The sequence below is a fragment of the Gigantopelta aegis genome, chromosome 11 (genome assembly GCF_016097555.1).
Source record: "Gigantopelta aegis isolate Gae_Host chromosome 11, Gae_host_genome, whole genome shotgun sequence".
In the NCBI taxonomy this organism is placed as follows: domain Eukaryota; kingdom Metazoa; phylum Mollusca; class Gastropoda; order Neomphalida; family Peltospiridae; genus Gigantopelta; species Gigantopelta aegis.
The window spans coordinates 15,806,740-15,832,144 of record NC_054709.1 but is presented as its reverse complement, the minus strand read 5'-3'; the positions used below and the strand labels follow the sequence as shown (position 1 = coordinate 15,832,144).

At 35.8% G+C, this 25,405-nt stretch overlaps 1 protein-coding gene across 1 annotated transcript in view; it reads left to right on the top strand.

Annotated features, from left to right (window-relative positions):
* LOC121385043 overlaps positions 1-25,405 on the top strand; it is a 142,567-nt gene that overhangs the window by 69,414 nt on the left and 47,748 nt on the right. The window contains exons 10-13 of the mRNA XM_041515578.1: positions 5,124-5,316; positions 9,072-9,145; positions 10,350-10,416; positions 15,374-15,396. Coding sequence (XP_041371512.1) covers positions 5,124-5,316; positions 9,072-9,145; positions 10,350-10,416; positions 15,374-15,396 — 357 coding nt within the window. The remainder of the gene's footprint in view (positions 1-5,123; positions 5,317-9,071; positions 9,146-10,349; positions 10,417-15,373; positions 15,397-25,405) is intronic.

Below are 25,405 nucleotides of genomic sequence, written 5' to 3'. Positions count from 1 at the left end.
GATCCCAGTCGAGGCATGGGATTTTTAATCCAGATACCGACTCCAAACCCTGAGTGAGTGCTCCGCAAGGCTCAATGGGTAGGTGTAAACCACTTGCACCGACCAGTGATCCATAACTGGTTCAACAAAGGCCATGGTTTGTGCTATCCTGCCTGTGGGAAGCGCAAATAAAAGATCCCTTGCTGCTAATCGGAAGAGTAGCCCATGTAATGGCGACAGCGGGTTTCCTCGCAAAATCTGTGTGGTCCTTAACCATATGTCTGACGCCATATAACTGTAAATAAAAATGTGTTGAGTGCGTCATTAAATAAAACATTTCTTTCTTTTTTTTCCTTTACATATGCTGTTATCCTTTACTAATCTACCCGTAAGTCAGAGTTATAAACATTTATTGATTTACCATTACTGTCAAAATACAGGAGTCATTTCCACTTTTCACTTTAAAAATGCATTAAAAAACATGGTGACAGGTCTACATATTTGTTCCATCAATACAGTGGACCGCATAAGACAGTGAAACCCATCTAAATCAGACCCTCTGTAAACCAGAATTAATTCCCTCAAAATTGCATGTTTGTCACAGTCCCTTAATTTATACCATAAATAACAGTAAAGAACGGATGTTATAAATAAACTGAGTACCCCATAATATCAAACTTTTTACCTGGTTCCATGCATGTCCAGTTTAGAGGGGTTTCACAGTACAATGATAGCAAAACCCCATATGCATTTTATGTGTTCAAAACCGCAGCTTTAAACTCATTACATGGTGTATGTTTCATGGATCGATTTCCTTGTCCATTTCATACCATAGTCATTTCATGCCTATAGTTCTTCCCACAGGGAGCGCCATTTTGTTACTATGGTATTTTGTACTACAAGTTTTTTTTATTTCTGAGCCGATTGTTTTCTAAATTGTACACAAAAATAATATTTTTTGGTTATTTCCAAAACACTTTTTCTTTTCTTCTTACTTCAAATTAAACTGAAATTATTTACAAAAAAAACCCCGTTGTTTATGGAGGCTGGGAAGGACTATAGTGTGGTCTCACCAATTTATGTTAATTTTGATGTTACATTGCTTATTTGTGTTGCAGTGATTTGTTTTGTGTCTCACAGAATTGAGTCATTTCAGTGTAGCATGATGGGGCATTAACTCTTCAGCTGTGTATCTTTAATGATGTTGATTGTTTTGTAGAATATATTATTTCTATGATTTTATCTTTATTAAAGGGACATTCCTGAGTTTGCTGCATTGTAAGATGTGTCCGACTAATAAAATATTTCTACGATTAAACTTACAAATTAAATATATTTTCTTGCTTAAAATATCAGTGTCTGTATATTCAATGTGTTTTTGGTTGTCTTAATATTTGTAAGAAGCCCAAACTGGAATTTGTGTTCTAATAATTTCGTACATACCAAAAAAATTTTTTGTTACAAAATAAAATGAAATTTAACCTTGTACAAATATTAGAATGACCAGAAACACATTTAATATACAGCCAATAATATTTTATGCAGAAAAATATATTTGAGATGTAATTACAACCGTTAAAAAGTCTCTGTTAGTCGATAACATCTTAAAACTTGCAGCAGACTCAGGAATGTCCCTTTAAACAGTTTTGTTGTTTGACACACATATCTTGTGTAGATGAAATGAAATCTTATCCTGGTAGATTGCTGGACACCCATTGGCCAGCAATTTCTGACTAGAATTAGTTATGATATTAAAGTGGACATACGCAAGAGTATAAAATCTTTAAGTGGTCATTCACAAAATGGCCTATTAAAGTTAAATATGGAGAATATATATATATATATAGAGGATTTGTCACTCAAACAAAGATATATGTATGCTGCACAATAAAAGAAAAACAAATATTTTTAATATATTATTTTTTAACTTCATTCACATTTTTTTAGCTTCATTTATTTTTTAGCTTTATTCACTAAACAGACTATCAAAATGGGTCTAAACTGTTTCCAAGGCATTGATCATTTTAACAGACACAAAATACAATATGATTCAAAGCGAATAATTAAAATCTTGTTTTGTTTAGTATCCAGTCACACAGGTGTAGGAAGGTGCCAAACGGGGGGCACACACACATATATATATATATATATATACAGTAGAATCTCATTGGCTCGAACGCCCAACGGTCGAACCTACCGGTATTCTCGAACCAAGAACAATGTCCCGATTTTTTCTCTCTATTAAACCCTTTTATTTTGGTGCTGATTGGTCGAATACCCCTAGGGTCGAACAGAAGCTTTCTCTCGAACCAGTTTATTGGTCCGAACTGTAAAATTAAACATATTTAGCTCGAACGACTAAGTCTATCCAAAGAAATACAAGAAATATTTATGTACGAATTTTTTATCGACCCTTTTACGTCAGTCTCAAAGTAAGTTATTATAAATTCGGAAGTGGAACGAATTCATCCTAGATTATATGCCGGCTTATCATGTTGTTTATTTAGCACCTTTCGGTAATTATCTTTCTAGTACAGACAGTTGTACTACGACAGTCGTTAGCTGATTGAACCTTGCCTGTAACACCAATCAATTTGTGAGCCTAGCCAGGCCTCGCCGGTTTACTTTTATCATTTTAATCGCTACTCTATGACTGAGCGTCGGCATATTCTGTTTTTAACTTGAAATACAGGAGATATCATTGTAATGTAGTGATTGCAACAATAATAGGTAAAGTGCTTCATGCATTCATTTTTTTTCTCAACGTTGTCAATATGTCGCTAACGATTCTACAACAGCATAGTAAAGAACGATTTTTTTAAAGAAATAAATATTTATAAATACAGACTACCAATGTGTTTGTTATTTGTTTATTTAACGGTGATAAATAATAGTTACAAATATGTATCTCATCCGACATTTGATGATGATTTCGTTACTCACGAGTCAATCGGACCATCTCACCCAAGCCAGTTTTACAGAAATATGCGAGGTGTTTCAATTGGTTTTTGTGTTACAGAAGCACCCGATAACGGCCGAATGCATGGTTCGAACTACCCGATGGGTCGAACAGACTTTGATGCACCGACAGTGTTCGAGCCAATGAGATTCTACTGTATATATATATATATATATATATATATATATATAAATATATAAAACATCGCTGCTCCCCCCCTTGCCGGTCCTCCCCCCCCCCCCCGCTTCCTACACAAGTGCCTGAGTGTCATTTACGTCTGTGGGTTAATTTTGTTTTGTTTGACTAATTGAAATCCGAATTTGGCTGCAGATTTTGTTACCAGTTTGACTAGATTTCTAATATACATTGTATAGTTTTGAGGCCTCCACTTAACCTGTTTATAATTTTTGTTACATGCATGCATGTTTACCGTATATTTTCAGGCTATTTTTGATTTACTCATACATTCATATCAGAACAGTTATTCTAATTTATTTTTAGAGTAACGTAATAAAGATAATAAAATTATGTTTAATTTTAGAAATAACACATAAGATGTTGGATAATATGCAGAACGGTAATCTTGTGCATGTACATGTATTGAAGTAAAATGTTTAATTAAGGCTCAAACTGTCTGTTTTTCTATATAGATCTGGAGTAGCAGTCTTTTAGTTTTCAGTATTTATTGTTGTACATGCACTATTTCCTTTAATTGATTTCATTTCCACTTATAGTCATACTTATATCCAGTCAAGGTTCAAGCAAGCTGTCATGGACACACAGGGCTGTCTGTGCATGACAGTGGGTTAGTGGTTAGTTGTTAGAGGTTAATGAGAAAGAAAAAAAAAAGGTTAAAGTTTGTTTTGTTTAACAACACGATTAGAGCACATTGATTTATTAATCATAGACTATTGGATGTCAAGCATTTGGTAATTTTGACTTATACCAACATTTTTTTCCATTAGTAACAAGGGATCTTTTATATGCACCATCTCGTAGGCAGGATAGCACATACCTTTTATATACAAGTCATATAGTCCATTAGCTGGAACAAGAATTAGCCCAATATATAGGCCCACTGATGAGGATCGATCCCAGAGTGATAAAAATAATGAGAGAGGAAACCTGCTGACACCACACAATGGGCTACTCTTTTTGATTAGCGGCAAGCAAGTACATACCACAGCCTTTGATACATCAGTTGTGGAGCACTGGTTGGAATGAGAAATAGCCCAATGGGGTAACCGATGGAAATTGATCTTTGATCGATCACCCATCAGGTGAGCACTGTATCACTGGACTACATGTACATCTCACCCCCTTTTATTCTTGAATGTGTATCACTGGAACATCCCTGTGTATAAATTAAATGCAGTTCATAATCTGAATGACAAAACCATTGACACATATTCAAAATAGTATTTGTACACAAGACAGAGTGTAAAAGATGTTTTAACAAGGAAGGAAGGAAGGAAATGTTTTATTTAATGACGCACTCAACACATTTTATTTACAGTTATATGGTGTCATACATATGGTTAAGGACCACACACATACTGAGAGAGGAAATCTGCTGTCATCATTTCATGGGCTACTCTTTTCAATTAGCAGCAAGGGATCTTTCATATGCACCATCCCACTGACAGGGTAGTACATACCACAGCCTTTGATATACCAGTCGTGGTGCACTGGTTGGAGCGAGAACTTTGATTAGTGACACCACTAGGGCATATTGAATTATTTATCATTGGCTATTGGATATCAAACATTTGATCATTTTGGCATATAGATTGAAAACCCACTACAGCACAAAAGTAGTACATACCACGGCCTTTGATATACCAGTTGTGGAGCACTGGCTGGAACAAGAAATAGCCCAATGGGTCCACCGGCGGGGATCGATCCTAGACTGACTGCACATCAGTTGAGCTCTTTACTTTGAAAATTTATTACTGGTACATTCCTGTTTATCAATTAAATACATCTGAATGACAAAATCATTGACATATTATTCAAAATAGTATTTGTACACAAGACAGAGTGTAAAAGATGTTTTAACAAGGTCATTACTATAATTACTCCCATGGGTAACTTTTATCCCTCAACTCTCCTAGAAAATGAGTTTGTGGTTTTTACATAAATTCCAGACAAAGTATATTTAACAGAATGTTTTTATTCAACTTAGAACAAAGACGGCAACTTTATTCTTGACCACCTTGGCCGACCTGGCAATGGGGCGCCCCTGGTGACGGAAACCGGGGAGATAAAAGCCGACCTGCAAGGCGATCCATCTATCAGATACAACGAAGGGGGCCGAGCGTCCATTGAGAATCGACTGCGGTACCGGCCGGTTCCGCCACAAATCAAGACGTCAGTGCGTAAGTAGACGTGTATTTTTTTTAATAGACTCTTATTACATACCTATTCAATCTTACTATAGTGATAAAGACATTTTGAAACCACGTGATAAATGTATTTTGTATCTCACAGAAGTGCAATATGGACCGGAACTTTTTTAAATGGGGAATTCCGTTTTTAGTTTTATTGCAGTTAGCGCCTTTTATGTACTGACATCATTATATGATTTACAAATTAAGTCATGTCGTGTTTCGTTCTTTCTGGCAGGAGTGGCCCCAAATTAAGTCATGTCGTGTTTGAAACATTACACAAGACTGCCACAGAGTATGATTCTTAACGTTAAGTAAATCCATGAAAGGAGTATTAATCCTAGATTTAAGAAAGAGTTGTTATGACGTTAAATTAAAAAACGTTTCTGTAAAACATAAAAAAGGGTATGTAATAAATACAGAACTTTACATATGTTGTTTTCACTTCCTATTTATTGCACAAGTTTATTTTGCAAAAGAACATACCACTTGACCACTACGCTGTCTCGTGGTATATATTCTTGCGCAAAATGAGCACATCTATGGCCCTCGATCTACAGCTATGTTGAAAGGAGGTTCAACTCCCATAATTATTGTGTACATTTTACTAAAAACAGGGTTGATTCCTTCGTCTAGAACTGCATACCTTTTTCACTATTCCAAGTGCTGGTGAGACTTACAAAGGAAGAATACTGTAAGGTGATGATTCAGGACTCCCCGACCCTGACATGACCCATTTTCTGAGGATAATAAATAATTGGGGGTGGGAAAATAAAAAATTATTTTTTTCGGTAATTGCTATTTCAAAATTCTACCCATTGTCAGTTCACTCTCTCTCTCCCCCCCCCCCCCCCCCCCCCCTTCTGTCTCGGACTTGGTCACTAGTGAAGTCAGATGTTGTGCTCGGGAGAGGCGTTCTTGAATGTTAATTAGAATAACATTTAAAAAAAAGAATTTTTGTTTAATAACATTTAATCAGCTATTGGATGTCAAACATTTGCTGATTCTGACATATAGTCATCAGAGGAAACCATTAGCAGCAAGGGATATTTTATATGCACTTTCCCACAGACAGGAAAGCACATACCATGGACTTTGACCAGCTGTGGTGCACTGGTTGAAACGAGAAAAAATCCAATCAGTTGAATGGATCCACCGAGGTGGTTTGATCCTATGACGAGCAAAAAAATTACTGAACTAAATCCCGCCCCACTAACTGGATATAGGCACGTTAATATGTTATCCATCCATCCATCCATCCATCCATCCATCCATCTATCCATCTATCTATCCAATCATCCATCCATCTATATCCATCCATCCACCCACCAATCCACCCACCCACCCATCCATCCATCCATCCATCCAATCATCCATCCATCCATCCATCCATCCATCCATCCATCCTTCCACCCACCAACCCATCCATCCATCCATCCATCCATCCATCCATCCATCCATCCATCCATCCATCCATCCATCCTTCCACCCACCAACCCATCCATCCATCCATCCATCCATCCATCCATCCATCCATCCATCCTTCCAAAGCCCATCCACCCACCCACCCATCCACCCATCCATCCATCCATCCATCCATCTATCCAATCATCCAATCATCCATCCATCCATCTATCCATCTATCCATCTATCCAATCATCCAATCATCCATCTATCCATCTATCCATCCATCTATCCATCCATCCATCCATCCATCCTTCCACCCACCCACCCATCCATCCATCCATCCAAAGCCCACCCACCCACCCACCCATCTAACCATCCACTGGATCATGTTTTGTGTTATCCGTATACTGAGCTTTGAAATGAGAGAGCTGGCTGTTTTCATTTTCAGTGAAGTAAAGAATGGTAATATTTCAAACTCCAGGTGGCGAACTTGTTATTTAAAAACAAAAGTAGAATGATGTCACACGACCAAATCTCTTTGATAGATAGAAAGTTAAACATTGTTGTTGTTTCAGTTTATTTGCTGTCCTACTCTACAGGTTAATCTTTGAATGTTAATTCAGCTAATATGTAAAACAATAGTGTGATGTGTGATGTGTGAATGAATGTTTAACGACACCCCAGCAAAAAAATACACATCGGCTATTGGGTGTCACAAATGGTAATTATATGAAAATATTATTTGTTTGTGGTTGAGAAGACAATTATGTAACATCCCATAATCCTTATTGTATATAAATACAGAACTTCACATATGTTGTTTTAGCTTCCTATTTATTGCACTCGTTTATTTTGCGCAAGCATATATACCATGAGACTGCGTAGCGGTCGAGTGGTATGTTCTTTCACAAAATAAACGAGTGCAATAAATAGGAAGTGAAAACAACGTATGTGAAGTTCTGTATTTATTACATACCTTCTTTTATGTTTTACAAAAACGGTTTTAATTTAACGTCATAACACTTTGTTAAATCTATGATCAAAACTCCTTTCATGGATTTACTTAACGCCAAGAATCATACTCTGCAGCAGCCTTGTGTAATGTTTCAAATATGATGTGACATCGTTTGTAAATCATATATGACGTCAGTAAATAAAAGGCGCTAACTGCAGTTAAAAGAAAAAGGGAATTCCCCATTTAAAAGTTCCAGTCCAAATTGCACATACATGTATATGCGATACAAAATAAATTTATCACACAGTTTCAAAATGTCTTTATCACTATAGTAAAATTGAATAGGTATGTAATAAAATGCTGTAAGAATTAACAACCTAAATATATTATTTAAGAATTTTTTAAGTTCTATGTGTAGTGAGGAGGTAAATTTCCATGGTGGGTGGTATTTTTCCTCGGAAATTCCCCTCCCTCAGAGGGTAAACATGTTCATGTATATCCTATGAAACACTGAACGCGATCCTTAAGTGGATATTGTTTCTAGGATCTATTCTGGTGCTCCTCAGAGAACAATTTCCTTAGGGGATTTCCTGTGACACCTATTTCCATTGACAAGCAAGTGTGTTCATGCATATACATGCATGAATGAATGAATGAATGAATGAATGAATGTTTAACGACACCCCAGCACGAAAAATACATCAGCTGTTGGGTGTCAAAGCATATATACGTGCATGCCTGGGTACATTCCTGGCTAAAACATGTATGTTTAATAAAATGGTAGTTGTGTTTGCATTTTGTATTAATTAGGAAAACAATGTTATGTAATAAATTGGTTCTATACGGTTTGAACTACTCTGAAGTAAGTGACTATGTCACAGAAATGAAGTTTTTGTTGTTGCACTCCAGGGGTCTACTTCACAAAACTGTATTAAACTCTCTTAAAATCAACACATACAGCATAATCCTTGCAAGTTTTTTTTGCATTGCACTGCAATAATAATGACATCACTAGAGCACATTGATTTATTAATCATCAACTATTGGATGTCAAACATTACATAATTTTGACATATGGTTTTAGAGAGGAAACCCACAACATTTTTCACATTAGTAACAAGAGATCTTTTATATGCACCATCCAATAGACAGGATAGCACATACCTTTGATATATCATTCGTGGTGCATTGGCTTGAATGAGAAATATAGCACAATGGGTCCACTGACAGGGATCGATCCCAAACCAACTGTGCATCAGGCGAGGATTTTATGTCCCACCCCTGTGATAATGACAAAGTTGTGAGAGTTTTGTGAATTAGGCCCCTGCTCACTGTTAATTAACACTGCATGTCTCTCACTGCACATCTGTGTTGTTTTGTATAGAGTCTCAAAATGAACAAAAGCAACTAGAGATTCAGACTGCCAGGATTAAAGAACTCCGCCAGGAGTTGGACATGGTGAGATGTCTATATGACCTTTCCAGACTTCATACATATTCATATGACCATTCCAGACATCATTCATATTCATATGACCATTCGAAACATCAGTCATATTCATATGACCTTCCCAGACATCATACATATTGATATAACAATTTCAGACATCATGCATATTCATATGACTATTCCAGACATCATAGATATTCATATACAAATTTTTGACATCATACATATTCATGATCATTCTAGACTTCATGCATATTCATATGACCCTTCCAGACATCATACATACATGTATTTGTATTATGAGTCCAAATATATACATATTCATATGACCATTCTATTCATCATACATTTTCATATGATGCTTACAGACATTTCACATATTCATATATGATCATTCCAGAGTTCATACATATTCGTATGGCATTCCAGACCTCATACTTATTCATATAATAATTTCAGACATCATACTCTTTCAGACAGCTACATATTCATATGACCCTTTCAGACTTTATAGTTATTCATATGACCATTCTAGACTTCATACATATTCATATGACCATTCTAGACTTCATGCATATTCATATGACCATTCCAGACTTTATGTTTATTTATATTACCCTTTCAGACTTCATATAATTACATGTATATTCATATGACAATATTACAAACATCATACATAATCATATTCACAACTTAATATATTTTCATATAAACATTCCAGACATCATCCATACCATTCCAGAGATCAAACATATTCATGTCACCATTCTAGATATCATACATATTCATATGACCATTCTAGATATCATACATATTCATATGACCATTCTAGACTTCAAGAATATTCATACTTTCACATGACTATTACACACATTATAATATTTTTACATGACTATTCCACGTGTCAAATAATATAATTTAATGTGTTCAATTCAGATATCCAGACACATGTATAACATTATTCTACGGATAATTTTTATTAAAATTTTAGTTATTTATATGGTGTCCAGATATTATAATCTTCGTGAAACAAAAAGTCTTTATTTTATTGATTGAAAATTTTCTTTGGTGCTTTTTAATACATTAAATTTTTAAATATACATAATTCTTATAATTTAACTAATGCATGTAAAAATTGAGGATTTATAAATATTTTTACTATAGCTTTAATAGCTAGTTAGAATGATGGTATTAATTTATTTCTGAAAAAAAGATCAGAAAGAGTGAAGATTTTGGAAAGCAGGGAGGAGGAGCCTCGCATAATCCTCAACCTCAATCAGGTGAATTTTAAATCAATGTCTGGCAGCAAGTGAAAGAGAGAATGTGAAACAATGAATGAATAATGAATGAATGATGAATGAATGAATGTTTAACGGAAACCCAGCACACAAAAACACATTGAGTGACAACAAGGGTAAGAACATGAATATTATTAGAGAGAGAGAGAGAGAGAGAGAGAGAGAGAGAGAGAGAGAGAGAGAGAGAGAGAGAGAGAGAGAGAGAGAGAGAGAGAGAGAGATTCAGAGAGAGAGAGAGAGATAGATTCAGAGAGATAGAGAAAGAGTGAGAGAGAGAAAAAGATAGAGAGTGACAGTGACGGAGAGAGAAAGATAGAGAGAGTGACAGAGAAAGAGTGAGAGATAGAGAGAGAGAGAGAGTGAGAGAGATAGAGGGAGGGAGAAAGAAAGAAAGAGTGAGTGAGAGAGAGAGAGAGAGAAAGACAGAGAGAGAGAGTGACAGAGAGAGAAAGATAGAGAGAGAGTGACAGAGAAAGAGTGAGAGAGAGAGAGAGAGTGAGAGAGATAGAGGGAGAGAGATAGAGGGAGGGAGAAAGAGAATGTGAGGTGAGAGAGAGAGAGAGAGAGAGAGAAAGAGAGAGAGAGAGAGAGTGACAGAGAGAGAAAGAAAGAGAGAGAGTGACAGAGAAAGAGTGAGAGATAGAGAGAGAGATAGAGAGAGGGAGGGAGAAAGAGGGAGAGAGAATGACAGAGAGAGAGGGGGTGAGAGAGAGAGAGAGAGATAGATAGGTAGAGAGAGAGAAAGAGAGTGAGAGAGAGACAGAGACAGAGACAGAGAGAGACAGAGAGAGAGAGAGAGAGAGAGAGAGAGAGAGAGAGAGAGAGAGAGAGAGAGAGAGATCTGTGTCTTATATGTAATTATATACACTAGTTCAGTGTATTATTAAAGTACATTAGTTATTTTATATATACACTACTAACCAATGTATTTTAATTGTCTGCACAATTTGAGGTTTTTTTTGTGAATTTTTAATTTTTTTATTGTTGTTGTATGTTCTTTTTAAAATAACATATTTGTCAGCACTTCACTGCTTCACAATATGTCACACTACAAGTAACATAGTCAAATATCACTTATTACAAAGGTGGGGTAGGTTGGGGAATGTTGTATTTCTAATGATCCTCTCAAATGACTTTCTGTCCCGGATCAAGCTTCTGGTTAACCAGAGACGGGATCAGGGACAGACATGCTCGAAACTTAGTGATATAGGAGCATGTTAAAATATATTGCACTCGCACTCAAATGACAAAGAAGAAACAACTACAGGCATGTAGGAATGGGGGTGGGTGGTTGGTGTGGATGGTCTGTGCCCCTTCCCCTATGCATGGACACCTAAACTATATACTTTTTCTGTCTTGCTATAAATAAACAACAAATGAGTGTATCAGTATTGTATGTGCCCCAACCCCTCATGTATGTTCGCAGGGCCTATAAACTAACATTGTGGTGGGGTTTGTGTTTATTCTTAATAACAAGGCAAAACAATTTAATACAATTAAGTGTAGTGTTATGCATGTACAGTCCAACCTGTGTTAAGCATCCACCAAAGTGTCCTTTTAAGACAAGTGGTTGCTTAATGCAGGTGGACACTAAAGGAGGTTTGACTGTACTTCAGGTATCCAAGTAACTGACCTGACTTGATGTGGTCAATATTGACTGAAAAACAAAAATGTGTTTTGTTTAACAACACCACTAGAGCACATTGATTTGTGACAGTATAACAAATACAACCATAGCAAAAACAGAAGTGTGTTTTGTTCAACTACACCACTGGAGCACATTGATTAATTAACCATTGGCTATTGGATGTCAAATATATGGTAATTCTGGGAGTCATAAGAGGAAGCCTGCTACATGTTGCCTAATGCAGCAAGGGATCTTTTATATGCACTTTTCCATAGACAGGAAAGCACATACCACAACCTTTGTCCAGTTGTGGTGCACTGGTTGGAATGAGAAAAACAATAATTGCAAATGCTTGTTAATAGTTTAAATATGTTTGTGTACAGCTTGTGGGTAATAATCAATTAATTATCACACTTGCGTGACCGCCATAAGAAATTTATGGAGCTCATGTTTGAACAATTCCCTAAACCGTGTTATTGCCCTTGGACTTGAGAGATACAAAACTTTTTTTCCCTGACGTTCATTTTTGTTCGCAGTGCCTCAAGATATTGACCTGAAATTTTATGTATACCTTTATCATAACATTCATGGTGATTTACTTATTTTTCACAGAGTTATGGCCCTTGAACTTAGGAGATATGAAAATTTGTTTACCAGACTTTTTTCATAATACCTCAAGATACTGAGCTGAACTTTTATGTATAACCATACTGTTACAGATCAAGTTTTACTTTCATGGTGATTTAGTCATTTTCCACAGAGTTATGGCCCTTGAATGGAGGAGATATGAAAATTTGTTGTGCCTAGTAGGGAACATGTGTTGCTTTAGCACTACTCTGAGGATGTTTGTTCTTATAAGAAAGCAGAACATTTTACTACAAGTACACATCAGTCAGTGCATCACTACTGGTATATCAAAGGCTGTGGTATGTGCTATCCTGTCTGTGGGATGATGCATATAAAACATCCCTTACTACTAATGGAAAAATTGTAGTGGGTTTCCTCTCTAAGACTATATGTCAAAATTACCAAATGTTTCATATCCAATAGCCGATGATTAATAAATCAAATGTGCTCTAGTGGTGTTGTTAAACAAAACACACTTTTAACTTATATTACATGTACAAGTATACTAGGGTTATGAATGTACTTCAACAACCTAATATGTAACTGACCTCACTGGATATGATCAATACTATCTATATTATACATGTAATACGGCAATATAGTTAATGCTCGACTAATAGTTTGTGTACAGTTGGTGGATCATATAATCAATGAATTATCACACTCACACGAGTGCCATATGAAATTTATGGCGCTCGTGTTTGAACAATTCCCCAAACCAAGCTGTTCCATAAATTTTGTATGACCGTCATGCTCATGTAATAATCTTGTATATTTGTTATATCAATAATAAGCAATAAAACTTGACATGAAGGAATGAAGGAATGATTGATTTAAAGACGCACTCGAAACATAAATTATGGTTATACAGTGTCGGACATATGGTTAAGGACCATATACAGATAATGAGAGAGGAAACCCACTGCCGCTACTCCATGGCCTACTCTTTCTGATTAGCTGAGATAGAAAACCTGTTTCCACCACATAAATAAAGATTATTATACAACTTGTGTGTCATATTGATTTTACGAAACAAGTGTCGGGATTTTTATAATAAAAAAATTCTGACATGACACACACGCAAATGTAATAATTTCTTTATTATCCATATTATTATTGTTCTTTTTTTATGAATAACAAGGACTGTCTCAAATTGTTTTAACCACAACAAGAAGGAGACGACGAAATGTCGTCATATTTCACATGCAAAGTCTTAGCTAGGACTAGGGAAAAACAACGTGTTATGATGTCGCTTCCCAAAATTACATCATTACATTTGTTATTACATGTGTGCTTCGCATGATTATTATTAACTCGGTTGTGTTGAACCATATGGATAATAATCTCATATATTTGTTATATCAGTAATAAGCAATAAAACTTGAAATGAAGTTATGAACTTTAAAGGAATGAAGGAATGATTTATTTAAAGACGCACTCAACACATAAATTATGGTTATACAGTGTCGGACATATGGTTAAGGACCATATACAGATAATGAGAGAGGAAACCCACTGCCGCTACTCCATGGCCTACACTTTCTGATTAGCTGAGAGAGGAATCCTGTTTCCACCACATACATATAAAGATTATTATATGAGCTTGTGTGTCATACTGATTTTATGAAACAGGTGTCAGGATTTTCCGTGGAATGGTGCATATAAAAGATTTCCTTTCTAAGGCTATATGTCAAAATTACCAAATGTTTGACATCTAATAGCTGATGATTAATAATTCAATGTGCTCTAGTGGTGTCGTTAAACAAAACAAACGTTATTAATTTGATTGAGTATACATATGTAGTACATGTATATACAGCCAACCCTCTCTAAACTGAACCCTCTCTAAACTAGACCCTCGGTAAACCGGAATTCACCCAAAACTTAAAGTTTTTTACGGTCCCTTTTTAAATATCAGTACAAAACAGAACCAGTATAAGCCGGATATTACTTAACTATGTCATATGTGATAAAAAGAAGATAATAAATGAGTCACCAGCTATTATCAAATTTATGTCCCGAGTAAAATAATTTTCACTTGTCACAAGCTTTATTTCATGAGGGACATAAATTTGATAATAACTGGTACCAAATTTGTTATTCTATTTATTACTCAGCTATTGGGTTTTTTAAAAAGCTTTTATTTTCGATATATTCTACATCGGCTACACGTCAGTGTGTATAGAAACGACTTAAAATACTTTACTGTTCTGGGTATTGCTTTAACTTTGTATTTTATTCACGGTTCACAGATAATTTTCAAAACCCAAAGTTCTATATATTCTGTAAAAAAAAAATCTATAATGAATTGCATTAAATACCATTTTATTACAAGTTTAACACTGAAACCAGAAAGATGTAAATGCAGATGCTTTAAACTACGTGACGTCATTGTGTGTGCATTGCCAAATCGTGATGACATAATATTTAGTACCGACAAGGTGATTGGTTTGTTGGCGTCAAATCGTCCAATAGTAGTGTACGTTAAACCAATGCATGATAATTTCTCAGTAAGAAATTATAATTTTTATTTTCCCCGTTATGAGTGCCTGCTGGGGTAATAAAATATCACAAGACATGGGGGGGGGGGGGGGGGGGGGTGGGTATTCCTTTTACCATCCATAAAAAACCCAAAAACAATACACAATATATAATCATATTACTTTTTATTTATTTATTTTTCAGATTCATTTGCAGCAAGAACCGAGGTAGGTATTTTTATAATCTGTACACTATTTTGTGTTATTAGTTCTTTCATCGTGGCCAACAGTTTGTGGGCAGATTGGTATATTTTAACTTGCATCACAGGGATCGAACTTAACGGCGGCAGCGACAGCAATTGCTGTTGTTGAGATATAAATTGCCATAGGTAGAGAGCATCACTAATGGCACTTTTCTACCATCGGTAAAGCTCCTCAACAATGGCAAAATGTATACATACACCTGGTGTACATAGTCTGCCAATATTTAACATTTGCACATTTAAAAGATGTCTACATATACCGTATTTGACCGGAAATTAGCCCATGTCTTTGAATAAGCCCCCCTCCGTTTTGATAGCATTTAAGAAATTAGGCCCTCATTCGTAAATAAGCCCACCCCCAACTTCGTCACCTTATAAATAACACAAAACTGCAAGTTTGCTCAAAGTTCATTTAAAAGGTCATACCTCCTGCAGATAATTAAACACAAATGTAACACAATATTTTACCACCAGTGAGATTTAGTAGTCTAACAGTAACAGTGTGTAACATTGTTTTCAATTTCATGCCTGCAGCATTTCTTTGAAGTACCCAAACCCAAGTCTGAACTAAAAACCAATGTCTATTTTTACCACCACACTGGGTCCGCAGTTAATGCTAATTAGGCAAATACCTTATTCTGATTGGCTAAGAACAATGGCCTAGATTGACAATTCTTTGTAGTGTAAGCTGGCTGCCTGTCAGAAACGTGTGTATACGCTATTGAGTTTGTTGTTTTAAGTCTTCTCAGCATTAAATTTTGGATGTAAATAAACAGCACTGGTAAGTAATTGTAACATAGAAGGTGTGTTTCTGATAATTAGATACTAGTAAAAAAACCAATTTAATTAATAAACAATTATTATTTATTAATAACAAATGGAACACTAATTAATAGATGTGCTACTGGATGTTTTTTGTTTTCTTCCTAGTTCATTTAATTATTATTTATTTTAATTATTTGGGTTTTTTTGTTGTTTTTTTCAACAAAACTGGCCCCTTGTCTGGGAATAAGCCCACCCCATGCTAAGCTTACAATGAGTTGTCTTGGGCCCCTGGGCTTATTTCCGGTCAAATACGGTAACAAGATAGCCTTTCAGTCAGGTTTATTTTCTGCCAATGTCACTTTTAAAAAATTTACCATAGGCAGGCTCAAAATTGCCGTCGGTGGGCTGTTTAACCCTTTGCAGTTCTTTTAAAAATTGCCGTGGGAGACAAATTGTTAAGTTCGAGCCCTGCATCATTCAGCAAACAGTGAGGATCTGCTATAACAGTAGAAACATAGATGTGATGATTTGCCATATGCTGTCTTAATTGCTTTGAACTGTTATGGTAGGCTCAGACTACCAACTGCCAGCAGAAAGTTGGCCAAGTCGACGGTTGTGTTATAATGTCTCCAACTCCTGACTTATGATGGGTGCACTCAGATTAACAACTAATGGGATATACGATGAGAATCGAGTTGTAAGAGCACTCAGACTAGCAACTGGACAGTCGTAGATGTCGTGACAGCAGAAAGTTGACCAACTTTGTGCTGGCAGTTGGTAGTCATACCTTAGCATAATGGGTTATACGACGAGAACAGAGTTGTAAGACCACTCAGACTAGCAACTGGACAGTCGTAGATGTCGTGACAGCAGAAAGTTGACCAACTTTGTGCTGGCAGTTGGTAGTCATACCTTAGCATAATGGGTTATACGACGAGAACAGAGTTGTAAGAGCACTCAGACTAGCAACTGGACAGTCGTAGATGTCGTGACAGCAGAAAGTTGACCAACTTTGTGCTAGCAGTTGGTAGTCATACCTTAGCATAATGGGTTATATGACGAGAACAGAGTTGTAAGAGCACTCAGACTAGCAACTGGACAGTCGTAGATGTCGTGACAGCAGAAAGTTGACCAACTTTGTGCTGGCAGTTGGTAGTCATACCTTAGCATAATGGGTTATACGACGAGAACAGAGTTGTAAGATCACTCAGACTAGCAACTGGACAGCCGTAGAAGTCATGACAGCAGAAAGTTGACCAACTTTGTGCTGGCAGTTGGTAGTCATACCTTAGCATAATGGGTTATACGATGAGAACAGAGTTGTAAAAGCACTCAGACTAGCAACTGGACAGCCGTAGAAGTCATGACAGCAGAAAGTTGACCAACTTTGTGCTGGCAGTTGGTAGTCATACCTTAGCATAATGGGTTATACGATGAGAACCGAGTTGTAAGAGCACTCAGACTAGCAACTGGACAGTCATAGAAGTCGTGACAGCAGAAAGTTGACCAACTTTGTGCTGGCAGTTGGTAGTCTGAGCCTAGCATTATACAACGAGTATCAAGTTGTAAGAACGCTCAGACTTGCAACTGGACAGTCGTAGAAGTCGTAACAGCAAAAAGTTGGCCAACATTCCTCTGGCAGTTGGTAGTCTAACCCTAGCATTATAGGTGTAAACAGTTGTCTTGTATGGTCTTTATTTGTAATATTAGATGCAACTGTATGTACAGTCAAACTTCATTCGACTGACCTCTGTAAACTCGAGTACCCAATATATCTCGAGGTCCAATGCCGGTCCAGACAATTTTCCTATGTACCGGTAATGTTACGAAACTAAATACTGTTATCTCGAGCATGCTTATCTCTAGCATATTTTGGTATTCCTAGGTACACTTTCCTGGGGGTTTTCTCGAAGTATATACACAATTTACACGTAAAATGACTCCTTTTAAACTTATGTTTAGGGTATTAATTTGATATGCCATTTCCTTCTTCTAACTACATGTATGTCAGCATGAAGAAATCCACACACAAATAAGGTTAATTTAATAATACAAAAATGACTATACTGTTTAGTGTTGTTACGTTAACAAACATAAATTTATGTTTGGGATAATTTACAGCAGCAACTATTATGTTTATCTCGAGCTTGTTGGACCGGTCCCGTCAACATTGAGATAACGAAGTTTGACTGTAGTTAAGTGAGGTGTTACCGTGCTTAGAAACGTTAGATATAACCATTTGTGATGCAATAACAGAAATGCTAGATATAACCACTTTTAATGTGATACAATGCTCAGAAATATTAGATGTAACCAGTTTTGATGTGTTACAATTCTCAGAAATATAAGATTTAACCATTTGTAATGCAGTACAATGCTTTGAAACACTAGATATAACCAGTTATGATGCAATAGCAGTGCTAAGAAACATTAGATGTAATTTATGTTGAGTTGTTATCTTAATTTAAACTTATTATGTTGTACCATGCAGTTGTGGTGTGTTGCTTTGCTTTTGAAACACTGGATGTGATCCGTTGTCTATGTGTTATCTAGCTTGGAAACATTACTAAATGGATTTACCATTTTGTGGTGTACTTGTCATATGAAAAATTCCCATCAGCTTTTAGCTGTGGGCTTAGTCTGACAAAACTTCGGAGAGTGTTCAGTAGTTGCTTCTGGCATTGCTAAAAGGCACTTGTAACCACCTACTACGCTCCCCTACTACTGATGGTTCATGGTCAACTTGTTATGTGATATAAAGTTGAATCATTATAGGGGCTAATAGATCCACCATTTCATGGTCAACTTATGTGAAATGATGTTGAATAGCTATAGGCGCTAAGAGATCCACCAATTCATGGTCAACTTATGTGAAATGATGTTGAATAGCTACAGACGCTTGTTGTGATATATGAAATTACATATAATAATTATAGGCGCTAATAGATCTACCATTCTGTGGTAAACTTGTTGTGATATGTGAAATTACATTTAATAATTATAGGCACTAATAAATCCACCATTTCATGGTAAACTTGTTGTGATATGTGAAATTACATTTAATAAGTATAGGCACTAATAGATCCACCATTTCGTGGTAAACTTGTTGTGATAGGTGAAATTACATTTAATAATTATAGGCACTAATAGATCCACCATTTCGTGGTAAACTTGTTGTGATATGTGAAATTACATTTAATAATTATAGGCACTAATAGATCCACCATTTCGTGGTTGGGCTGGAACATCTCCCGATCTGTTTTTACCACATCAGGTTGGAATGAGGCTAAACTCTAAGCTTACTTATTGCTTATAGCCATGCTTATAATTATGCTAGTTCTTTTTTTTTCAAGTTAAATAATCTAAACAACAAAACCATTAACATTTTCCAAATCATATCTCTGTACAAAGTAGAGTAAAAATATTAATAATTAACTAGATGATATATTATATATATACCGGTATATATATATATATATATATATATATATATATATATATGTTCATACTAATCATTTTCAACTTAATCATGATTATATTTCTCCAATGTATTATCAGGGCTATTTTCCATGACAATGGGGTTTTTAACAGGGTGCAGGCGTGATGTATGCATTATTACCCAAAACCACACTGTGCATTTAGAAAAACTACAGAATTGATTTTTTTTATGCATTCGTTTTCTGTATTTTATATCTGCACCATGCCTGCACCAAAAACTGATGGAAAATGGCCCTAAATAGTTTTGCTATCATCTTCTTATACATTTTGCAATTTTATTTGAAAACTAAACCTCCAACTAAAATTTTATGCAAATATTATGTTTCTTTTGGACAAATATATTTTTTCATTAAACAAGCCATTTGAAATTTAAGTTGTAGGACAATATACACATCATGTTAATTGGAAAAAAAAAATTGTTGTAAAAATTATAATGGTCAAACATAGGAATAGGAAATGCATGGGTGGGTAGATGGGTAGTGACTGGGTGCCCCATATTTTAATATTATGTATTGCTCCCCACCACCACAATCAATTGAAAGAAAAATTAATTTATTCCTAGCCTCTCCAATTATAGGCATATTCTGACAATCTTAGGGGAAGGCAGAGAGACTTAGTCCAGTAGTAAAGCACTTGCCTGATGTGCGGTCAGACTGGGATCAAACCCTGTCGGTGCACTCATTAGGCTATTTCTTGTTCCAGCCAATACACCATGACTGGTATCTTGTCTGTGGGATGGTGCATATACAAGATCCCTTGTTACTAATGGCAAACTGTAGCAGGTTTCCTCTCTAAGACGGCAAACTGTAGCAGGTTTCCTCTCTAAGACTATAAGTCAAAATGACCAAATGTTTAACATTCAAAAGTTGATGATTAATAAATCAATGTACTCTACTGGTGTTAATAAACAAAACAAACAAACTTGTCAACCAAGTTGTAAATAAGTATTCGGGTTGGCACTGAGGTTGAGATCAAAAGTTTGTTTTGTTTAACAACACCAGTAGAGCACATTGATTTTTTTTCAATTATCATCTATTGGATGTCAAACATTTGTTAATTTTGACATAATAGTCTTAGAGAGGAAACCTGCACATTTTTCCATTCATAGCAATTTATGGGATCTTTTATATGCACCTTCCCACAGACAGGGTAGCACATACCACAACCTTTGATAACCAGTCATGGTGCACTGGCTGGAACAAGAAATAGCCCAATGAGTGCACTGACAGGGTTTGATCCCAGTCTGACCGTGTATCAGGTAAGCGTTTTACTACTGGACTAAGTCTCTCGCCCCCCCCCCCCCCCCCCCCCAGATTGTCAGAAGATGCCTATAATTGGAGAGGCTAATAATAAATTTAAAAAAATGTCAACTGATTGTGGGGGCTGGAACGAGAAATGGCCCAATGGGCCCACCGACGGGATTCTATCCTAGACTATTGGACTATGTCCCCCCCCCCCCCCCCCCCCCCCCCCGAGGTGGAGATCAAATGCCATGATGTGAATTGATGGTTCAGATGCTGTCAATTAACACTTTGTTATATAATGTAATTGTACATTAATTCCGGCACATTTATTATTCATATGTCATGACCTACCAAGCAGTGCGGAGGAATAAATACACAGAACCACACACCATGCCCCGTGCTTATAAACCTTAAAGTCTAGACTTTAAGGTTTATAAGCACGGGCTCAGAAATGGATTTTTTTTTGACTGTACAAGTTATATATATTTTTATGTTTTTGTTTTTTCTGTCCAATAATACGGTAATAAAACGTGCACTACGACATATCCATGCATACAGTTTTAAAAGATAACCAACGATTTTGTTTCTGTCAGTGGGAATAAAACTGTTAACAATTTAACAAAACATTATTACGGTGAGATTTTAGTTGATTATAATTAAACAAAGTATAACAGCTTTCCGTTCTGGGGATTACATTAGCATGTGCATGCAGAGCCAAATGCATTAACTGTGCATGAAATTCCAGTGCATTATGTGTGCATGAAATTCCAATGTGTATGGAATGTGTATGGAATTTTAATTCAGAATCATTAACTGCATGCAAATTTGCAAAACCATATTCATTATTTAACTATGCATGCAAAACCAAATACTTATGCATGCAAAGCCAAATACATTAAGTATGTGTGCTAAGCCAAATATATATAAACTTGCATGCAAAATACCAGTATACCAGATTGAATTACAGTGTATCCCATTAGTAAGCAATTTAGACTGGTAGTATTTCTCCCCATTCAGATAGACCACTAGACACTTGCACTTTAATTATGGTTATCAAATATACTCATAAAAAAAAGTAGAGGAACTCTAATAAGAATTTACAATTGCCAAAATTGTAAGGTATGTTAGCTGTGGGGAATGGTTATATGATAATAGTGAATTAATTGGGCAAACATTACAACCAGTAGTTCAGTATTACAGTAGGATTTATGACCACCAACGGTCTTGAAGGACGATGGGATCAGAAGTGAAATTTGAAAGTTGACGGGGTTTTTTATCAGTAAATCGCAAATTCAAACAATAAACATGACTAAAAACAAAACAATAACAACTGTATGATCAACAAAATGAAAAAGATTGACAGAAATAATGTTTCACAGTGATTAATCAACCTTCCTGGAAATTGTCAAAATCGAGAATGACACCCCATGCACGTGTATGGGGCAACTGCATGATGCACGTGCAAACTATGGAATGTGTTTCAGTGTGTTGATAAACAGACCTGAATGTTCTTTATTAGGATGTATGTGGTCAAAACGTATGTTCGGTCTAATAGTTGATATTAACATTAATATTTCAGGTTCCCCTACATTTTTTGAAGAGTATATATGTCACCTGTAGAATACACAAAATATATCACACATATTTCAAGATCACTGCTTATAAAACTCTGAAGTCCATACTCAAGACTTTGGCCAAGTTTTAATTCAGACATCACCGAACTCGGTTGTGTTTTTGGTTAAGCCATCGGACATAAGGCTGGTAGGTGCAGGGTTCGCAGCCTGTTACTGGCTCCCACCCAAAACGAGTTTTAACGACTCAGTTGGTAGGTGTAAGACCATTACACCCTCTTCTCTCTCACTAACCAGTAACAATTAACCCACTGTCCTAGACAGAAAGCTGAGGTATGTGCCCAGGACAGCGTGCTTGAACCTTAATTGGATATAAGCACGAAAATAAGTTAAAATGAAATGAAATGACTAATTCAGACTTCATTTCATTGGTATTGACATGAGTATGTGAGTGGGGAGGTAACTCAGTGGTAGAGGTGTCTACATGTATGTTCCTATGAAAAGTGTCAATGGACTGACAATCGTGAAATAGTCCAATGGGCCCACCAAACGGGGATCAATCCTAGACTGACTGCGAATCAAGCGAGTGCTTTACCCCTGGGCTACGTCTTGTCTCCCCCCCCCCCATCGGTCTATAGGCTGGTAGATACTGGGTTCGGATCCCAGTCGAGGCATGGGATTTTTAATCCAGATACCGACTCCAAACCCTGAGTGAGTGCTCCGCAAGGCTCAATGGGTAGGTGTAAACCACTTGCACCGACCAGTGATCCATAACTGGTTCAACAAAGGCCATGGTTTGTGCTATCCTGCCTGTGGGAAGCGCAAATAAAAGACCCCTTTCTGCCTGTTGTAAAAGAGTGGCGACAGTGGGTTTCCTCTAAAAAACAGTGTCAGAATGACCATATGTTTGACGTCCAATAGCCGATGATAAGATAAAAAATCAATGTGCTCTAGTGGCGTCGTTAAATAAAACAAACTTTACTTTATTAATGTCATGAATATAGACTTAAAAATTTGTATAAGCTCAGACCCTTGTCAATTATTACTAACCTGTCAATGATTACATAATAGGATTCATCAAGACACATAAACTTAATTGCTCACATCTATAATTACATGTACCTGTCGAGAATATTTTTAAGCAGATATTTTCCCAATAATATATTTTTTTTAAAGTGAAAATAATTACGTAACAGAATGCCTAACATGTGATATACTACAGAGCTTCTAGATTATGGTTGCCCCACTCCCATGGCTAATGGTATTCAATATTCGGGTAGCAAATAATTACTAGCCTGATGGCTAGTGGAAAAAAAGTTGTCGGATGTTGTATTTAAGTGTATTTTGTAAATATGAATATCCTGCCCACCCCACAATCTAAAGATTTTTATGCTTTATGTATGTGACATATCCGATTATTTCTATTAGTAAAATTATATTTACTTAAAGTAGGGCTAGTGAATTTTTTATTGTGGCTAGTAAATGTTTAAAATCACTGATCCCATGGTTAGTGGGGTTTTATAAAAGTTATAGAAGCCCTGTACTATCACAGAACTATATGCATGACATATCAGTAGTGTTTTAATTCTGATTGAAAAAAAGCGAAATAGATAAATAAAGCACAATAAATCATAATGTATTTCACTCTAATAATAAATATACAATCTGTTTATCTTGATATTTCAAACACTTAAAATAATGTAGCAATGGGAGATAACTGTTATAATTGTGATAACTGTTAAAATTGTGATAATTAACTGTTATAATTGTGATAACTGTTATAATATAATTAAGTATAATGGTGAATTTGAAGTCTCATTTAAAGATGTTGTCATTTATAATTATTTATAACACCTCTTTATTACATACTTATTCAATCTTACTTTCGTGATAAAGGCATTTTGAAACCATGTGATAAATTTATTTTGTATCGCACATATGTGTGATACAGACCGGAACTTTTAAATGGGGAATTCCCTTTTTATTTTTACTGCAGTTAGCACCTTATTGCTACTGACGTCATATATGATTTACATTTTACGTCACGTCATATTTGAAACATTACACAAAGCTGCCGCAGAGTATGATTTTTAACGTGAAATGAATCCATGAAATGAGTTTTGATCATGGATTTAACAAAGTGTTGTTATGACGTTAAATTAAAAACCGTTTTTGTAAAACATAAACGAAGGTATGTAATAAATACAGAACTTCATATATGTTGTTTTCACTTCCTATTTATTGCACTCGTTTATTTGCGAAATAACATACCACTTGACTGCTGCGCGGTCTCATGGTATATATTCTTGCGCAAAATAAACTGCAAAATAAACTTGTGCAATAAATAGGAAGTGAAATCAATGCATGTGAAGTTCTGTATTTATACTAGACACCCAGTTGTATAGCTCTGTTTATAGGATATTACACAAGCTTCCATTTCATATCATGTTTATGTCCCAAGTGAAATAATTTTCAAATGTTACAAGCTTTAGCGCTCGAGTGACATTGAAAATTATTTCATGAGGGACATAAACATGATATGAAATGGTAGCAAGTTTAATATCCTATTTATTACCCATAATCGATCTTAGTTTATTATTATAGGATACTGAATGAGCTTCCATTTCATATCATGTTTATGTTCCAAGTGAAATCATTTTCAATTGTTACAAGCCTTAGTGCTCGAGTGACAATGAAAATTATTTCACAAGGGACATAAACATGATACGAAATGGTAGCGAGTTTAATATCGTGTTTAATACCCATAATAAAACTTAATTTATATCACTCAACTCATTGAAGTTACTGTAAGGTTCTAGTGTGCCAGTTGATGACATCATCGAGTGACATCGAAGTGTTACGTCCCACTTGGCGTTCTAGTGGGACGTATCACTTT